We start from the raw sequence: 18,332 nt of genomic DNA, 5'->3' as shown, positions 1-18,332 counted from the left end.
GAAGTTGCCTCAAATGAAGCAGCAGCATAGGAAGAGGGGTTTTTCAATATCAATGTGAAATAATATATACAGTGAATTCGGAAAGCATTCAGACCCTTGACTTTTTCCACATTTTGTTATGTTACAGCCTTATTCTAAAATGGATGAAATAAAAAACATTTCCTCATAAATCTACACACAATACTCATAATAACAAAGCGAAAGCAGGTTTGTAGACATTTTTGTGAATGTTTTCTTTATTTTTACTATTTCCTACATTGTAGAATAATAGTGAAGACATCAAAACTATGAAATAACACATATGGAATCATGTAGTAACCAAAAAAGTGTTAAACAAATCAAATTATATTTTATATTTGAAATTCTTCAAAGTACCCACGCTTTGCCTTGATGACAGCTTTGCCCACTCTTGGTATTCTCTCAACCAGCTTCATGAGGTAGTCACCTGGAATGCATTTCAATTAACAGGTGTGCCTTCCTAAAAGTTAATTTGTTGAATTACTTTCCTTCTTAATGGGTTTGAGCCAATCAGTTCTGTTGTGACAAGGTCAGGGCGGTATACAGAAGACAGCCTATTTGGTAAAAAGACCAAGTCACTATTATGGCAAGAACAGCATAAGTAAGTAAAGAGAAATGACAGTCCATCATTACATGAAGGTCAGTCAATACGGAACATTTCAAGAACTTTGAAAGTTTCTTCAAGTGCAGTCGCAAAAATCATCAAGCGCTATGATGAAACTGGCTCTCATGAGGACCGCCACAGGAAAGGAAAACCCAGAGTTACCTCTGCTGTAGAGGATAAGTTCATTAGAGTTTGCAGCCCAAAGAAACGCTTCACAGAGTTCAAGTAACAGACATATCTCAACATCAACTGTTCAGAGTAGACTGCGTGAATCAGGCCTTCATGGTCGAATTGCTGCAAATAAAATACGACTAAAGGACACCAATAAGAAGAACAGACTTGCTTGGGCCATAAAACACAATCAATGGACATTAGACCGGTGAAAATCTGTCCTTTGGTCTGAGGAGTCAAAATTTGAGATTTTTTGTTCCAACCGCGCCTTTGTGAGACACAGAGTGGGTGAACTGATAATCTTTGCATGTGTGGTTCCCACTGTGAAGTACGGAGGAGCAGGTGGGACGGTGCTTTGCTGGTGACACTGTCAGTGATTTATTTAGAATTCAAGGCACACTTAACCAGCATGGCTACCACAGAATTCTACGGTGATACGCCATCCCATCTGCTTTGCTTTTTTTTGTAAGAGGGCATATCAAACCAAATTAAAGTTTATTTGTCTCTTGCGCCGAGTACAAGTATAGACCTTACAGTGAAATACTTACTTACAAGCTCTAACCCACAGTGCACTTTTTAAGTAAAAAGTAGGTATTAGGTAAACAATAGATAAGTAAAGAAATAAAAAAACAGTAAAATGACAGTGAAAATAACAGTAGCGAGGCTATATACATGTGGTACCAGTACAGACTCAATGGGGCACCCGCTTAGTTGGGCTAATTGAGGTAATATGTACATGTAGGTAGAGTTAAAGGGACTTAGCATAGATGATAAACAGAGAGTAGCAGCAGCGTAAAAGAGATGTCTTATGGCTTGAGTGTAAAAGCTGTTGAGAAGCCTGTCTGTCTTAGACTTGGCGCTCCGGTACTGCTTGCCGTGCAGTAGCAGAGAGAACAGTCTATGACTGGGGTGGCTGGGGTCTTTGACAATTTTTAGGGCCTTTCTCTGACATCGACTGGTGTAGAGGTCCTGGATGACAGGCAGCTTGGCCCCAGTGATGTACTGGGCCATACACACTACACTCTGCAGTTCCTTGCGGTTGGAGGCCGAGCAGTTGCCGCACCAGTCAGTGATGCAACCAGTCAGGAGACTCTCGATTTTGCAGCTGTAGAACCTTTTGAGGATCTGAGGACCCATGCCAAATCTTTTCAGTCTCCTGAGGGGGAATAGGTTATGTTGTTCCCTCTTCACGACTGTCTTGGTGTTTTTGGACCCTTCTAGTTTGTTGGTGATGTGGAGACCAAGGAACTTGAAGCTCTCAACTTGCTCGACTACAGCCCTGTCGATGAGAATGGGGGCGTGCTCGGTCCTCCTTTTCCTGTAGTCACAATCCTCTCCTCTATCTTGATTACGTTGAGGGATAGGTTATTATTCTGGCACCACCCGGCCAGGTCTCTGACCTCCTCCCTATAGTCTGTCTCGTTGTTGTCGGTGATCAGGCCTACCACTGTTGTGTCGTCAGCAAACTTATGGATGGTGTTGGAGTTGTGCCTGGCCATGCAGTCGTGGGGGAACAGGAAGGGCAGGAGGGAACTGAGCACACACCCCTGACGGGCTCCAGTATTGAGGACCAGCATGGCAGATGTGTTGCTACCTACCCGCACCTCCTGGGGGAGGCCCGAAGTTCAGGATCCAATTGCAGAGGGAGGTGTTTAGTCCAGGGATCCTTAGCTTAGTGTTGAGCTTTGAGGGCACTATGGTGTTGAACGCTGAGCTGTAGTCCATGAATATCATTCTCACGTAGGTGTTCCTTTTGTCCAGGTGTGAAAGGGCAGTGTGGAGTACAATAGAGATTGAATCATCTGTGGATCTGTTTGAGCGGTATGCAAATTGGAGTGGGTCTTGGGTTTCTGGGATCATGCTGTTAATGTGAGCCACTACCAGCCTTTCAAAGCACTTCATGGCTACGGACGTGAGTGCTACGGGTCTGTAGTCAATTAGGCAGGTTACCTTATTGTTCTTGGGCACAGGGACTATGGTGGTCTGCTTGTAGCTTTCATCAATCAATCAATAAATTTGTCAAATTTATTGATAAAGCCCTTCTTACATCAGCTGATGTCACAAAGAGCTGTACGGAAACCCAGCCTAAAACCCAAAACAGCAAGCAATGCAGTTGTAGAAGCACAGTGGCTAGGAAAAACTCCCTAGAAAGGCCAGAATCTAGGAAGAAACCTAGAGAGGAACCAGGCTATGGGGGGTGGCCAGTCCTCTTCTGGCTGTGCCAGGTGGAGATTATAACAGAACATGGCCAAGATTTTCAAATGTTCATAGATGACCAGCAGGGTCAAATAATAATAATCACAGTGGTTGTCGAGGGTGCAACAGGTCAGCACCTCAGGAGTAAATGTTAGTTGACTTTTTATAGCCGATCATTCAGAGTATCTCTACCGCTCCTGCTGTCTCTAGAGAGTTGAAAACAGCAGGTCTGGGACAGGTAGCACATCCGGTGAAAAGATCAGGGTTCCATAGCCGCAGGCAGAACAGCTGAAACTGGAGCAGCACTGCCAGGTGGACTGGGGACAGCAAGGAGTCATCAGGCCAGGTATTCCTGAGGCATGGTCCTAGGGCTCAGGTCCTGAGTGAGTGAGTGAGTGAGTGAGTGAGTGAGTGAGCGAGAGCGAGAGAGAAAGAGAGAAAGAGAGAAAGAGAGAGAGAGAGAGAGAGAGAAAGAGAGAAAGAAAGAAAGAAAGAAAGAGAGAGAGAAAAAGAAAGAAAGAGAATTAGAGAGAGCATACTTAAATTCACATAGGACACCAGATAAGACAGAAGAAATACTCCAGATATGACAGACTGACCCTAGCCCCCCGACACATAAACTGCATAAATACTGGAGGCTGAAACAGGAGGGGTCGGGGAGACACTGTGGCCCCGTCCGACGATAACCCCGGACAGGGCCAAACAGGCAAGAATAACCCCACCCACTTTGCCAAAGCACAGCCCCCACACCATTACAGGGATATCTTCAACCACCGACTTACCATCCTGAGACAAGGCCGAGTATAGCCCACAAAGATCTCTGCCACGGCATCACTCCAAGGGGGCGCCAACCTGGACAGGAATATCACGTCAGTGACTCAACCCACATCAATGTAATTGTCTGCATAATTTCCCATCCCCCATACATTTGAGGGTAAATACTGTATATATATTTATATACATACATACACATACCCACATACAGTGCCTTGCGAAAGTATTCGCCCCCCTTGAACTTTGCGACCTTTTGCCACATTTCAGGCTTCAAACATAAAGATATAAAACTGTATTTTTTTTGTGAAGAATCAACAACAAGTGGGACACAATCATGAGGTGGAACGACATTTATTGGATATTTCAAACTTTTTTAACAAATCAAAAACTGAAAAATTGGGCGTGCAAAATTATTCAGCCCCCTTAAGTTAATACTTTGTAGCGCCACCTTTTGCTGCGATTACAGCTGTAAGTCACTTGGGGTATGTCTCTATCAGTCTATCAGTCGAGAGACTGACATTTTTTCCCATTCCTCCTTGCAAAACAGCTCGAGCTCAGTGAGGTTGGATGGAGAGCATTTGTGAACAGCAGTTTTCAGTTCTTTCCACAGATTCTCGATTGGATTCAGGTCTGGACTTTGACTTGGCCATTCTAACACCTGGATATGTTTATTTTTGAACCATTCCATTGTAGATTTTGCTTTATGTTTTGGATCATTGTCTTGTTGGAAGACAAATCTCCGTCCCAGTCTCAGGTCTTTTGCAGACTCCATCAGGTTCTTCCAGAATGGTCCTGTATTTGGCTCCATCCATCTGCCCATCAATTTTAACCATCTTCCCTGTCCCTGCTGAAGAAAAGCAGGCCCAAACCATGATGCTGCCACCACCATGTTTGACAGTGGGGATGGTGTGTTCAGGGTGATGAGCTGTGTTGCTTTTACGCCAAACATAACGTTTTGCATTGTTGCCAAAAAGTTCAATTTAGGTTTCATCTGACCAGAGCACCTTCTTCCACATGTTTGGTGTGTCTCCCAGGTGGCTTGTGGCAAACTTTAAACAACACTTTTCATGGATATCTTTAAGAAATGGCTTTCTTCTTGCCACTCTTCCATAAAGGCCAGATTTGTGCAATATATGACTGATTGTTGTCCTATGGACAGAGTCTCCCACCTCAGCTGTAGATCTCTGCAGTTCATCCAGAGTGATCATGGGCCTCTTGGCTGCATCTCTGATCAGTCTTCTCCTTGTATGAGCTGAAAGTTTAGAGGGACGGCCAGGTCTTGGTAGATTTGCAGTGGTCTGATACTCCTTCCATTTCAATATTATCGCTTGCACAGTGCTCCTTGGGATGTTTAAAGCTTGGGAAATCTTTTTGTATCCAAATCCGGCTTTAAACTTCTTCACAACAGTATCTCGGACCTGCCTGGTGTGTTCCTTGTTCTTCATGATGCTCTCTGCGCTTTTAACGGACCTCTGAGACTATCACAGTGCAGGTGCATTGATACGGAGACTTGATTACACACAGATGGATTATATTTATCATCATTAGTCATTTAGGTCAACATTGGATCATTCAGAGATCCTCACTGAACTTCTGGAGAGAGTTTGCTGCACTGAAAGTAAAGGGGCTGAATAATTTTGCACGCCCAATTTTTCAGTTTTTGATTTGTTAAAAAAGTTTGAAATATCCAATAAATGTCGTTCCACTTCCTGATTGTGTCCCACTTGTTGTTGATTCTTCACAAAAAAATACAGTTTTATATCTTTATGTTTGAAGCCTGAAATGTGGCAAAAGGTCGCAAAGTTCAAGGGGGCCGAATACTTTCGCAAGGCACTGTATATATAAATATACATACAAATACACATACATATCTTTTTAAAATGAATTTTACTATTATTTCCCTGAAACCTTACTCCCCTAATTGGAGTAAACCTACTAGATAACAACACTTAGGCTTCTACTTCCAGCTTATTCATACTATATATATATTTTACAGACACAATCTATTTTACAATAGTTATATTTAGTTTGTTTTGTTTGCTCCATTCAACTCAACCCCTCCCACTATCTCTTAATACCATCCAAAGTGAATTTCCATTTGCCATATATTTTTCAACTGTGCTGTGATGCTTCACAAACGTTCTGAACCTTCGTATTCTCATAGCTTCTACAGATTGTAAATTAAAGATACACATTTTTGCTAAAAGTAGTTTTATATTATTGTTCGTATGACTATGACTTTTCAAATCACCCAGTATTGCTATCTACAGTGTTAGCTCCAGGTAAATGATTAAATTCTTCAGTCATTCCTTGACCTGTGACCAAAACGAACTATGTATGGACAGTACCAAATGAAAGTGGGACTATCGTTTGTTTTTCAACAGGACAATGACCCAAAACACATCTCCAGGCTGTGTAAGGGCTATTTGACCAAGAAGGAGAGTGATGGAGTGCTGCATCAGATGACCTGGCCTCCACAATCACCCGACCTCAACCCAATTAAGATGGTTTGGGACAAGTTGGACCGCAGAGTGGAGGAAAAGCAGCAAACAAGTGCTCAGCATATGTGGGAACTCCTTCAAGACTGTTGGAAAAGCATTCTTCATGAAGCTGGTTGAGAGAATGCCAAGAGTGTGCAAAGCTGTCATCAAGGCAAAGGGTGACTACTTTGAAGAATCTCAAAAATAAAATGTATTTTGATTTGTCTAACACTGCTTACTACCTGATTCCATGTGTTATTTCATAGTTTTGATGTATTAGCTATTATTCTACAATGTAGAAAAACCCTTGAATGAGTCCAGACTTTTGACTGGTACTGTAAGTATTCAGACCCTTTGCTATGGGACTCGAATTTAAGCTCAGGTGCATCCTTGTTTACATTGATCATCCTTGAGATGTTTCTAAAACATGATTGGAGTTCACCTGTGGTAAATTCAAGTGATTGGACATGATTTGAAAAGAGACACACCTGTATATAACATTGAAGATCCCCAAGAACACAGTGGCCTCGGACATTCTTAAATGGAAGAAGTTTAGAACTACCAAGACTCTTCCAAGAGCTGGCCACCTGGCCAAACTGAACAATCGGAGGAGAAGGGCCTTGGTCAGGGAGGTGACCAAGAACCCGATGGTCACTCTGACAGAGCTCCAGAGTTCCTCTGTGGAGATGGAAGAACCTTCCAGAAACCCAATAATCTCTGCAGCACTTCACCAATCAGGCCTTTAGGGTAGAGTTGCCAAACGGAAGCCACTCCTCAGTAAAAGGCACGATAGCCCGCTTGGAGTTTGCCAAAAGGCACCTAAAGAACTCACAACAAGATTCTCTGATCTGATGAAACCAAGATTGAACTCTTTGGCCTGAATGCCAAGCGTCACGTCTGGAGGAAACCTGGCACCATCCCTACGGTGAAGCACGGTGATGGAAGCATCATGCTGTGGGGATGTTTTTCAGACCAGGGACTGGGAGACTAGTCAGGATTGAGGGAAAGATGAACGGAGCAAAGTACAGAGAGATCCTTGATGAAAACCTGCTCCAGAGTGCTCAGGACCTTAGACTGGGGCGAAGGTTCACCTTCCAAAAGGACAACGACCCTAAGCACACAGCCAAGACAACGCAGGAGTGGCTTCGGGACAATTCTCTGAATGTCATTGAGTGGCCCAGCCAGAGCCCAGACTTGAACCCGATAAAACATCTCTGGAGAGTCCGGCAAATAGCTGTGCAGCAACGCTCCCCATCCAACCTCACAGAGCTTGAGAGGATCTGCAGAGAAGAATGGGAGAAAATCCCCAAATACAGGTGTACCAAGCTTGTAGCGTCATACCCCCGAAGACTTGAGGTTATAATTGCTGCCAAAGGTGCTTCAACAAAGTACTGAATAAAGGGTCTGAGTACTTACATAAATGTGAAATTTCTGTTTTTAATTTGCAAAATAAAAAATAAAAAACTGTTTTTGTTTTGTCATTATGGGGTATTGTGTGTAGATTAATAGGGGGGGAAAACTATTTCATCCATTTTAGAATAAGGCTGTATGTAACGTAACAAAACATGGAAAAAGTCAAGGGGTCTGAATACTTTCTGAATGCACTGTACATACAGTATCTGAGTCATAGATAACCTTACAGTGCATTCGGAAAGTGTTCTGAGTCGCATATCAAAGGGTCTGAATACTTCTGTCAATAAAGTATTTCTGGGTATTTTTTTAATGCATTTGCAAAAATGTCTAAAAACCTATTGTCTCTTTGTCATTATGTCTCATTGTGTGTAGATTGATGAGGAAAAACATTTATTTAATCCATTTTTGAATAAGGCTGTAACATCATAAAATGTAGAAAAAGTTAAGGGGTCTGAATACTTTCCAAATTCTTTGCATACCTGCCTAGATGTCATAATCTTCACCTTTAATTGAGGATGATCAGTTTGATGGAATATATTACTGTACTATACAGTTATAGGATGTAAACTACCATATGTATGATTGATGATATAAACTAATGAATGGTCTGAGTCATATACACTGATTATACAAAACATTAGCAACACCTGCTCTTTCCATGACATAGACTGACCAGGTGAATCCAGGTGAAAGCTATGATCTCTTATTGATGTAACCTAATAAATCCACTTCAAGCAGTGTAGAGATGAAGGGGAAGAGACAGGTTAGAGAACGATTTTTAAGCCTTGAGACAACTGAGACATGGATTGTGTATGTGTCCCATTCAGAGGGTGAGTGGGCAAGACAAAATGTTTAAGTGCCTTTGAACGGGGTATGGTAGTAGGTGCCAGGCAGACCGGTTTGTGTCAAGAACTGCAACGCTGCTGTGTTTTTCCTGCTCAACAGTTTTCCGTGTGTATCAAGAATGGTCCACCCCCCAAAGGACATCCGGCCAACTTGACACAACTGTGGGAAGCATTGGAGTCAACATGGGCCAGTATCCCTGTGGAACACTTTTAACACCTTGTAGAGTCCACGCCCTGATGAATTGAGGCTGTTCTGAGAGCAAAAGTGTGTGCAACTCAATATTAGGAGGTTGTTTCTACTGTTTTGTACACTCAAAGTATACTGTATACCAGGTTTCCCCAACTGGTGACCCACGGGTGGTTTTATGTGGACACATGTTTTAGGAGCATAAATAAAATGTTTTAATTGTTGGACATACTAGAGTGTAAAAACTCCAGGAAATCAGCTCCAAGTTATATTAATTTTGTAAATCTGTTCCCAAGTATTCCAAAACATAATAGAGAGACGTGATTGTATACAAATGTAAGCAAGGTTTGAAATGATTGTGTTTTAGTCAAATATTATATCTGTTTTGGCTTCTTGTGGTTAATTTGAAATCTAGAAATTATTTGTAATTATGTTCCCGCCCCCCAAACTGAGCAATCGGAGGAGAAGGGCCTTGGTCAAGAAAAGATCTGCCCATGGCTGAATCTAGTTGATGATCCCTGCTGTATAATGTATGTCTGCCTAGATGTAGTATTCTGCATCTTTAATTTTGGGTGTGCTGGTTGAGGATGCACCATGCATAGTAGATTGTGCAAGGGACCTTGGTAAATCTTGTAGTAGCTACTAACAAGGATTTACCAAGACACACACACACACCTATCCATTTATTTTCAAAGCACATCACTGAATACAGGCCTGCCTGTGTCAACATCAGTCCCTCGATGACTTGAGGATATGCACGATACTTTTACTTTACATGAGAATCTAAATACAACGTCTATGGTGCTATTATGGGCGAATAATACTGGACGATCTGACATTCATGGCTTCTGTTCAGTCTCTGCTTCTGTAAATGGAAGCGGTCTGTCCACAGCACTCATAGGAGCAGGATGTGAGAGAGAGAGAAAAGGGGAAACACAATCTATTGAAGTCTGGGCATCACTTCTCATATTGAGTCTAATAACTATGGTATGTGAGTGGTGACACAATAGCAATCTATCCTAGCTATGCTTTCTGATAGGCTTATACTATAGTTTACATTTCTGAAAATGTCCAGTTTATCTACAACATCAGTACAGTTGCATGTAGGCCCATGGGCAGATTGGCTGCTGTGGCCTTATCAAATACTGCAGCCTGGTGGTCACAGTGAAATTGCAAAGAGATAGTCACTAGGTATGGGGTGATGGGTAGATTGGTGAACGGTGTGGAAAATGAGCAATAAGCAATAGCCAAAGCTTATAGTCTTCAGCTACCATCTCGGGGGGAAAAAATGGTTTCACCTATATGCATTGTAGCGACCATCAGTACTGTCCCCCAAATCCACTACAGTATCATAATCTTGTGTGTTATCACTCTGTTCAACGACACCCTAGAAGCCAAGCAGTGGACTCAACGTATTACACACCGTCTGTCAGAGCATTCACATCAACTACTGAAGCCAAAGCAGATCTTTTGTCCAGCTCTGAAAAGCTTGGGGTGTGCAAGAACAAAATGTTCTATATGAGAGGCATAAAAAAAAAAGAGTCCGTATAATTAGGCCTACAGCTTCTGCAATGTCATACAGAGCATTCAGAAAGTATTCAGACCCCTTCACTTTTTCCACATTGTTACGTCAGAGCCTTATTCTAAAATTGATTAAATGTTTTTTCCCCCCCCTTATCAATCTACACACAATAACCCTTAATGGCAACACAAAAACAGGTTTTTAATGTTTGCAAAAGTATATAAAAAAACTGACCTCCTGAGTGGCGCAGAGGTCTAAGGTACTGCATCACAGCGCTTGAGGCATCACTATAGATCCGGGTTCCATCCCAGGCTGACTCGCAGCCGGCTGTGACCTTGAGACCCATGAGGCGGCGCACAATTGGCCCAGTGTTGTCCGGGTTAGGGGAGGGTTTGGCCGGCTGGGATGTCCTTGTCCCATCGCGGTCTAGCGACTCCTATGCCGGGCGCATGCACGCTGACACGGTCACCAGTTGTACAGTGTTTCCTTTCCCTAGTCCGTACAGGATTTACTGCATGGGACAAGACTAACTACCAATTGGATACCACAAAATTGAGATAAAATACATTTAAAAAAAGACATTTCACATTTATGTAAGTATTCAAACCTTTTACTCTGTACTTTGTTCAATCACCTTTGGCAGCGATTACAGCCTCAAGCCCACTTGGGTATGACGCTACAAGCTTAGCACACCTGTATTTGGGGAGTTTCTCTCATGCTGTCAGAATAGCTGCGGAGCATCGCTGCACAGCAAATGTTCAGCTTTCTCCAGAGATGTTCGATCAAGTTGAAGTCTGGGCTCTTGCTGGGCCACTCAAGGACATTCAGAGACTTGTCCCAAAGCCACTCCTGCATTGTCTTGGCTGTATGCTTAGGGTTGTTGTCCTGTTGGAAGGTGAACCTTCACCCCAGTCTGAGGTCCTGAGTGCTCTGGAGCGGGTTTTTATTAAGGATCTCTCGAAGCTCCATTCAGTCCCTTAATGCTGAAAAACATCCCCACAGCATGATGCTACCACCACCATGCTTCACTGTAGGGATGGTGCCAGGTTTCTTCCAGACGTGACACTTGGCATTTAGGCCAAAGTGTTCAATCTTGGTTTCATCAGACCAGAGAATATTGCTTGTCATGGTCTGAGATTCCTTAAGTTGCCTATTGTCAAACTTCAAGCGGGCTGTCATGTGCCTTTTACTGAATGGCTTCTGTCTGCCCCCTCTGCCCTAAAGGCCTGATTGGTGGAGTGCTGCAGAGATGTTTGTCCTTCTGGAAGGTTCTACGATCTCCATAGAGGAACTCTGGAGCTCTGTCAGAGTGGCCATCGGGTTCTTGGTCACCTCCCTGACCAAGGCTCTTCTCCCCCGATTGCTCAGTTTGGCCGACTCTAGGATGAGTCTTGGTGGTTCCAAACTTCTTCCATTTAAGAATGATGGAAGGCCACGGTGTTCTTAGGGACCTTCAATACTGCAGAAATGTTTTGGTACCCTTCAGACCTGTGCCGACACAATCCTGTCTGAGCTCTACGGACAATTCCGTCGACCACATGGCTTGCTTTTTGCGCTAACATGCACTGTCAACTGTGGGACCTTACATAGACATCTATGTGCCTTTCCAAATCATGACCAATCAATTGAATTTACGACAACTGCACTCCAATCAAGTTGTAGAAACAATGATCAACGGAAACACGATGCACCTGAGCTCATTGTCGAGTGTCATAGCAAAGGTCTGAATAGTTACGTAAATAACTTGTTTAAAAATACATTTGCAAACATTTCTAAAAACCTGTTTTTGCTTTATCATTATTGGGTATTGTGTGTAGATTGATGAGGGAAAATGTTTTTAATTTAATACATTTTAGAACAAGACTGGAGCAAAACAAAATGTGTAAAAGGGGAAAAGGGGTCTGAGTACTTTCAAAATGTGATGTGTGATGTGTATGGTGCAGCGTAGGCTAAGAATGTATTACGAGTCCATTCAATAAAAAGATAAATTAATAACTATTGTTTTGGGTATCATTTATCTATTAATGTATTTATTTCTATACAACAAATGAACTCAAATAGACAAAAATCAAACAGTTGACCAATCCTGGAGAGTCATTATTATAAACATTAAAACACTTTGTATATACTGTATGTTTTCAAGAGAGAAATGAGTTTCAGCCACCTCCATTCATAGAATATTGCTTTCCTGTTAAAAGGCATCTCAGGTTCCAACCATCACACTATAGCATAGCATCCTTATGACTAATAGAGTGGGCGCGTTCCTCTGCCCAGCCTTTGCTTATGCATGCCAAATCTTACAATGCCCAGAAAGGTATTTTACCCATCAGCTAACCACATTATGTTATAGCAATCTGGTGCCTGACCACAGTCGATGAGGATGCATGCAACCATTGTTGATGCATCCAACTTCTGAGCAGGGGAACGCGACCATTGACATTGCCCTGTGTAAACTGTCAAAGGCAAAAAAAATTATAGAAGAGAACCATAGCACTGAAAAAGAGACTTACAGTATGAGGCCCCAGCAATGCTTTTTCAAGGTAATTATGAAATATTAACAATGAATTTTTATGCCAACAGAGCTCCTTTTTGACTACAAGACTTTACGCTGCAAGGTGGTTCAATCAGAAATTAGAGCCAGCTGGCAGCTGAAACGAGCTAAACATGTCTGGGCAGAAACACCAACAGAATAAAGGGTAAAAACTCCAACACCTAGATAGAAGTTGCATAAAGGCTGACATTCCTTTATACATGTTTTGTCTGAGACACTTCTGCCTATGGGACCTCTTCTTTCCCACATCTTTCCTTTGGAGGCAAATGACTTTGAACTGTCAGGTTGTGAATGAAGACAACTGGTAGAGATGAAACAGAACATAATAAAGAATACATAAAGATTTCCTGTATAACATGTTCCTCTGTCCCAACCACCACCACCTGATTCACCTTAATAACAGGTCAGATGAAAGTATACAAACCCCTACTCATCCTCCCACAACACTTCCCATTCATAAGTAAACAGTGTTAAAATGCAAAAAATATAATCAAAGAATGATCTCCAGCAGCTTTAGAATTAGAACACAGGGGAGGAGTGAAGACACTAGAACGCCTGCCGCTGTGACCTCACAGAATACGGAGGAACTAAACAGGCAAACCTGAAGTGCTCCTTTTCCGTCCATAACGCCCGGCTCACACCCTTCCCTCATCGGAGATGAAGGGCAGGAGCCCAAGCACATGTTACCCCTGAGCTGACAACCCTCATATTGATCCCCTCCTACAGTCTTCTTGTCTCTCCATCCTCCCCAGATCGTTTTCCAGGCCAAGTCCTCGGGAGACAGGCCTAACGCTTGGACTTGGAGTCTTCAGCTTCTTTTTCTAGGAAATCATCAGATAGACAGTCAGCCACTGAATTCAAAAGGAGCAACCACAGTCTGTCTGAATAAACAGTGCCGGTATGACTTTCTGACTAACCATTTAAGCCCTGTGTTCCTGTCAGACAGTATAGCACAAAGGACAAGCACAGTATGAGAGATTCCTTATCCCTCACCTTTTTTGAGGCCGTCCCTCTTCTTTTGTGCGTCCTCTCTCTGCTTCTTGATGATGGCCAGCCTGGCGAGGTCGGCCCGTGCCTGGTCTGTCTTCCCCTCTAGGTGAAGCTTCATGTAGCGTTCCTTAGCTTTCTGCTTCTCTATCTCCTCCCTGAGACCAAAAGCAAGATGGTCAAACAGGGTCCTGCTTTCAAGACTTTAGAATAACATATCCTTGCCTACACCTACTCCCAAGACTTTCACCAACAAGTCAAAACGGGCTCTTCCTAAATCCACTAACTTCAATCCTTTCATTTTAGACATTGGCATTAGGCCTGAGACTTGAAGGAAAAGAGAGATCCTCACCTCTCTCGGCGTGACAGCTCTTTGGGTGCGTTGACATCAAGCTCGGTCACCTTCTTACTTTTCTGGGATATACGGTTGGGATTCTCAATCTCAATCAATCCTTCCACTCCACTCTTCTTCTTATTCTGCAGTAACAGAACATCAAGACATTGAACAGAGAGCCAACACTGCAGCTCTGACTGAGGTAGTGCTGGCAAGTAAATGGTAGGTGACACTTTGAAAGTGAGTAGGTGCATCTTGACAAGCCTTTCAGTAAAACCACAACACTTCTAATTCCTTAGCGGACAGACTAGACATTAAAAGGAGATCCCGCACTCACAACGTCCTCTTCACTGCTGCTGTCATCAGATCCTGATGACTTCTCCTCCTCCTTCTCTACTCCACCGTTCGCCTCCTATCACACATTCACAGGTTAGATCATGTTCAAGACGTCATGTCTGTTTGAAATGCATTTCACACCGCTGAATATATAGATATATGTTACTAGCTAAATTAACTGGTGCAGGAGGTTGAGCAGCCAGGCTATAGACTGCAAGGTAAACACATTTTTAACCATCCTTGACAATACCTCCAATCGAGGGCAGGTGGAACACCAAAAAGCAGAATAGAGAAAAATATTAAATCCACTTTTTGCAGAGTAAGGAGCTCCCTCGTAATTTAGTTGAAGGACATCGCTATCTTCCCAACATCATTGCTGGAACTAGAAGAGGTCTGTCTTCCCCTCTAGGTGAAGCTTCATGTAGCGTTCCTTAGCTTTCTAAGTGACGCAGCCACACGTGGAAGAACATGAGAGCACTTTACACAGCTTCACCCAAAAAAAGACCTACACATATTCAAAAGGCATTTATCACACAGTATATTCTAAAGGTATTTCTCAATCTGGATGTAAAATATTTCGGTATATTTATTCGTTGGAGTTACACCTGCAATTTGAAACGGGAGTTTAAGTCACTGGTGGGTTCCAAATCAAGAATTTATGAAATATCAGCAAGTAAATGCAGGTTGAAAATATATTTCCCACGCATTGCACTTGCAAAGCTGGAACCTTGTATGTGGTCTATAATACAGGGATCTGTTTAGAACTATGTTAACCAAAAGGGGCAAAAACTAGAGATCCCCTCAGAGCCATGGGTCCTTTTACTCACCAGCTCTCTCTGTGCTTTCATCTGTCTATCAATCTCTTCGGGGTTGCTGAACTGCTTTCCCCGGCCCTTGTGACCTTTTTTACCTAAAAAACAAACAAACGACAAATGAGAGCAAGGCATGTTGTAGGAGATCAGAGATGAGTCAAACATGACGTTCACTCTGCAGGATGGTTACAGATGTCAGAAAGTGATTGAGCTTCTTCGCTGCCTTACTATATTGTGGCATAATGTTAACTCATTAGTTACATATCATTACTACTGGGGATGAAATTAACTGGCTGAAATCAACTGGGTACAAATGGTGTTCGCCAGACCAAGTTTAGCGATCAACTACTGTAGTGACAGTAGCCTAGCTTGCAAGCTAACTAGCTAGCTAATTAGTTAGCTAACAGCTGTAACTAGTTAGCTTGCTAGTTAACTAACGTTACGTCAGTTCTCACGAAACGTTGATACTCAAGTAGAAGATACATTTGACCAGATCCACCAATTAGTTAGCTAGCAAGCTATATTTCTTGAGTTGATATTACGTTGGCTGGCTAACTTAACGTTAGCGAAAATAACGGCGCTGGATACTCACCGCCTCTTGGCATATTTGGTATAGGAACTTGAACGACTTAAGACCGCAAATAAATAAGTTCACTGTTTCCAGTTAAACATAGAGTTTATTTTCTAAAGAAAAGGCCTTCGCGACACAGTCCTCTTCCAGCTAGACTATCTTTTACCCGCTTCCTGAGAGCAACAAGAGTGGAAGGCGTTAAAAGTACAATGACGCAATATTCAGCCAATCGCTACACAGGGATTTTGAGAGACTTGTCAACAGACCATTCACACCAGGAAAACACATGCACAATGTACGAAAGGTAAAAATAGCCAATGATAAACACAGGTCTATAGGTGCGTTGCTTTAACTAAGCACCGCCATAATAACTTTTGTGGCGGTCATTTTTTCACTAGAAAATGTTGCGTTTATATTTTTGTTCAGTACAGTTCACAGACAAGGCATGTGTATTTGTTATTGAAATGATTCAGAACTACGAGAGAACTTGCATCTCCAGACAAAATACATGTCCAAGATGGTCACATTTTCTATTTTGATCCTCCCATTCAAAATTGCAGTCCTTTTTGTTGACATCGGACAGCTTTGTTTTTCGTATAGGATTCAACCTCAGAGGCCCCTAAAGCATCTCTTTGATCGTCTTCAGACCTGAGCCATAGAGCATGGCCAGTATGATGGAGGATATCCAGGCTGTGTCGCCGTGACCCACGAAAAAATCCTTCATCGGCTCTTTGAAGTAGACACTGATGGCTTTGGGGAAGGTGTAGGAGAACCCAGTAACAACGAAACAGCTGAGCAGCATTATGCTGCCCCCAGCCATCATCAGGGGATGAAGCCTCCATCCTCTTGGTTGTACTGACTCCCATTGTCCATCAAGAGGGTGTTCCTCGCTAGGAGGCAGGAGTGGGGTGTTACACAATCCATGTCTCAAATGTGGAATGTATATTGTGGAAGGAGGTACTGTGGCTTCCACTGAGTAATAATTGGTCAATTCATAACCAAACAGTGAAAATGTCACTTTCTTTTTGTTTTCCCCCATACACTGGTGCAATGCTTACTCAATGAACGACTGACTAAGCCTTTGGATTATGATTGTATTTACTGCATTTGTTTACAGTGACTTGGCCTGTTTGAGAAAGCTAATCAGATTGAATTTGTCTGATATGGTGTCTGAGATTGCTGTTAATAACAGCTTGTTACTATAGAATTGTCTCTTGCCACACAGAAGTATGATGTAACTCTATTTACTTGACGGATGGGCTTGTTTGTTTAGGTCTTGAATTAAATATCTGCTTAGTTGCTGGTGTCTGATCTTCACACATTCACTGACCCATTTCACCACAATCTCAAGCATCCCCACCAATAAAAGTACATTTTGAGTTAATGGAGTCTACAGTTATCCCTCTTTAAGAAAATTTATAAAAACCTTCTCTTGCATGGGTCCTCAGATCCTCAAAAGGTTCTATAGCTGCACCATCGAGAGCATCCTGACTGGTTGCATCCCTGCCTGGTATGGCAACTGCTCGGCCTCCGACTAGAGGGTAGTGTGTACGGCCCAGTACATCACTGGGGCCAAGCTTCCTGCCATCCAGGACCTCTATACCAGGCGGTGTCAGAGGAAGGCCCTCGAAATTGTCAAAGACTCCACCCACCCTAGTCATAGACTGTTCTCTCTGCTACCGCACAGCAAGCGGTACCGGAGCACCAAGTCTAGAAGCCTCTTGAACCTAAACAGCTTCTACCCCCAAGCCATAAGCCTCCTGAACATCTAATCAAATGGCTACCCAGACTATTTGCATTGCCGCCCGTACCCTCTTTTACGCTACTGCTCTCTGTTTATTATCTATGCATAGTCACTTTAATAACTCTACCTACATGTACAAATGACCTCAATTACCTCGACTAACCGGTGCCCCCACACATTGACTTTGTATCGGTACTCCCTGTAATATAGCCTCGCTATTGTTATTTTACTGCTGCGCTTAAATTAGTTGTTTTATTTTTGGGGGTATTTTTCTTAAAACGGCATTTTTGGTTAAGGGCTTGTAAGTAAGCATTTCACTCTAAGGTCTAACCCTGTTGTATTCAGCACATGTGACAAATAACATTGGATTTGACATTGTTAAACACATGGCAAAAACATTACAGGAATGTTACAGTAAAGAATTTTAGCTGAATAATAGGATGCAGTATGTATAATGAAGTAAACTGCTGGAGAAATCTGCTGAGATCACTGAAACCAGCTTGTTTTTCAGCTACAGAATTAAATAGCCTACCTCTAATGACATTCCTCACATTCAACATCTGGTGTAACAACATTCTAGTAGTTACATTGTAATAACAATCTCACCTGACCTGTGACAGAAAACCACAGGGATCCAAGAGATGGTAGAAATATCCAGTGATACAGTTCTGAAGAACCTGTTGAATTTGTAAACTCCACAATCCAGAGCATCCTTCTGCCCCCCCACCCCACACATTCTTGCCAGTTTACATCAGACGTTGGTCTAAGCTTGCATTAGTATGGGCAC

At 42.6% G+C, this 18,332-nt stretch overlaps 1 protein-coding gene across 1 annotated transcript; it reads right to left on the bottom strand.

The window, feature by feature from the left end:
• Positions 1-12,211: 12,211 nt before the first annotated feature.
• On the bottom strand, positions 12,212-16,028 carry LOC139376701 (28 kDa heat- and acid-stable phosphoprotein-like). The gene is made up of 6 exons (XM_071119564.1): positions 15,823-16,028; positions 15,246-15,328; positions 14,420-14,494; positions 14,101-14,225; positions 13,755-13,906; positions 12,212-13,582 (listed from the first exon to the last, which is right to left on the bottom strand). Exons 1-6 carry the CDS (start codon positions 15,833-15,835, stop codon positions 13,548-13,550), a joined length of 483 nt encoding a protein of 160 aa, XP_070975665.1. The 5' UTR covers positions 15,836-16,028; the 3' UTR covers positions 12,212-13,547.
• Between the last annotated feature and the right edge of the window lie 2,304 nt (positions 16,029-18,332).

Source organism: Oncorhynchus clarkii, chromosome 20, assembly GCF_045791955.1.
Source record: "Oncorhynchus clarkii lewisi isolate Uvic-CL-2024 chromosome 20, UVic_Ocla_1.0, whole genome shotgun sequence".
Taxonomy (NCBI): Eukaryota; Metazoa; Chordata; class Actinopteri; order Salmoniformes; family Salmonidae; genus Oncorhynchus; species Oncorhynchus clarkii.
This window is presented reverse-complemented; position numbering and strand designations above follow the sequence as displayed.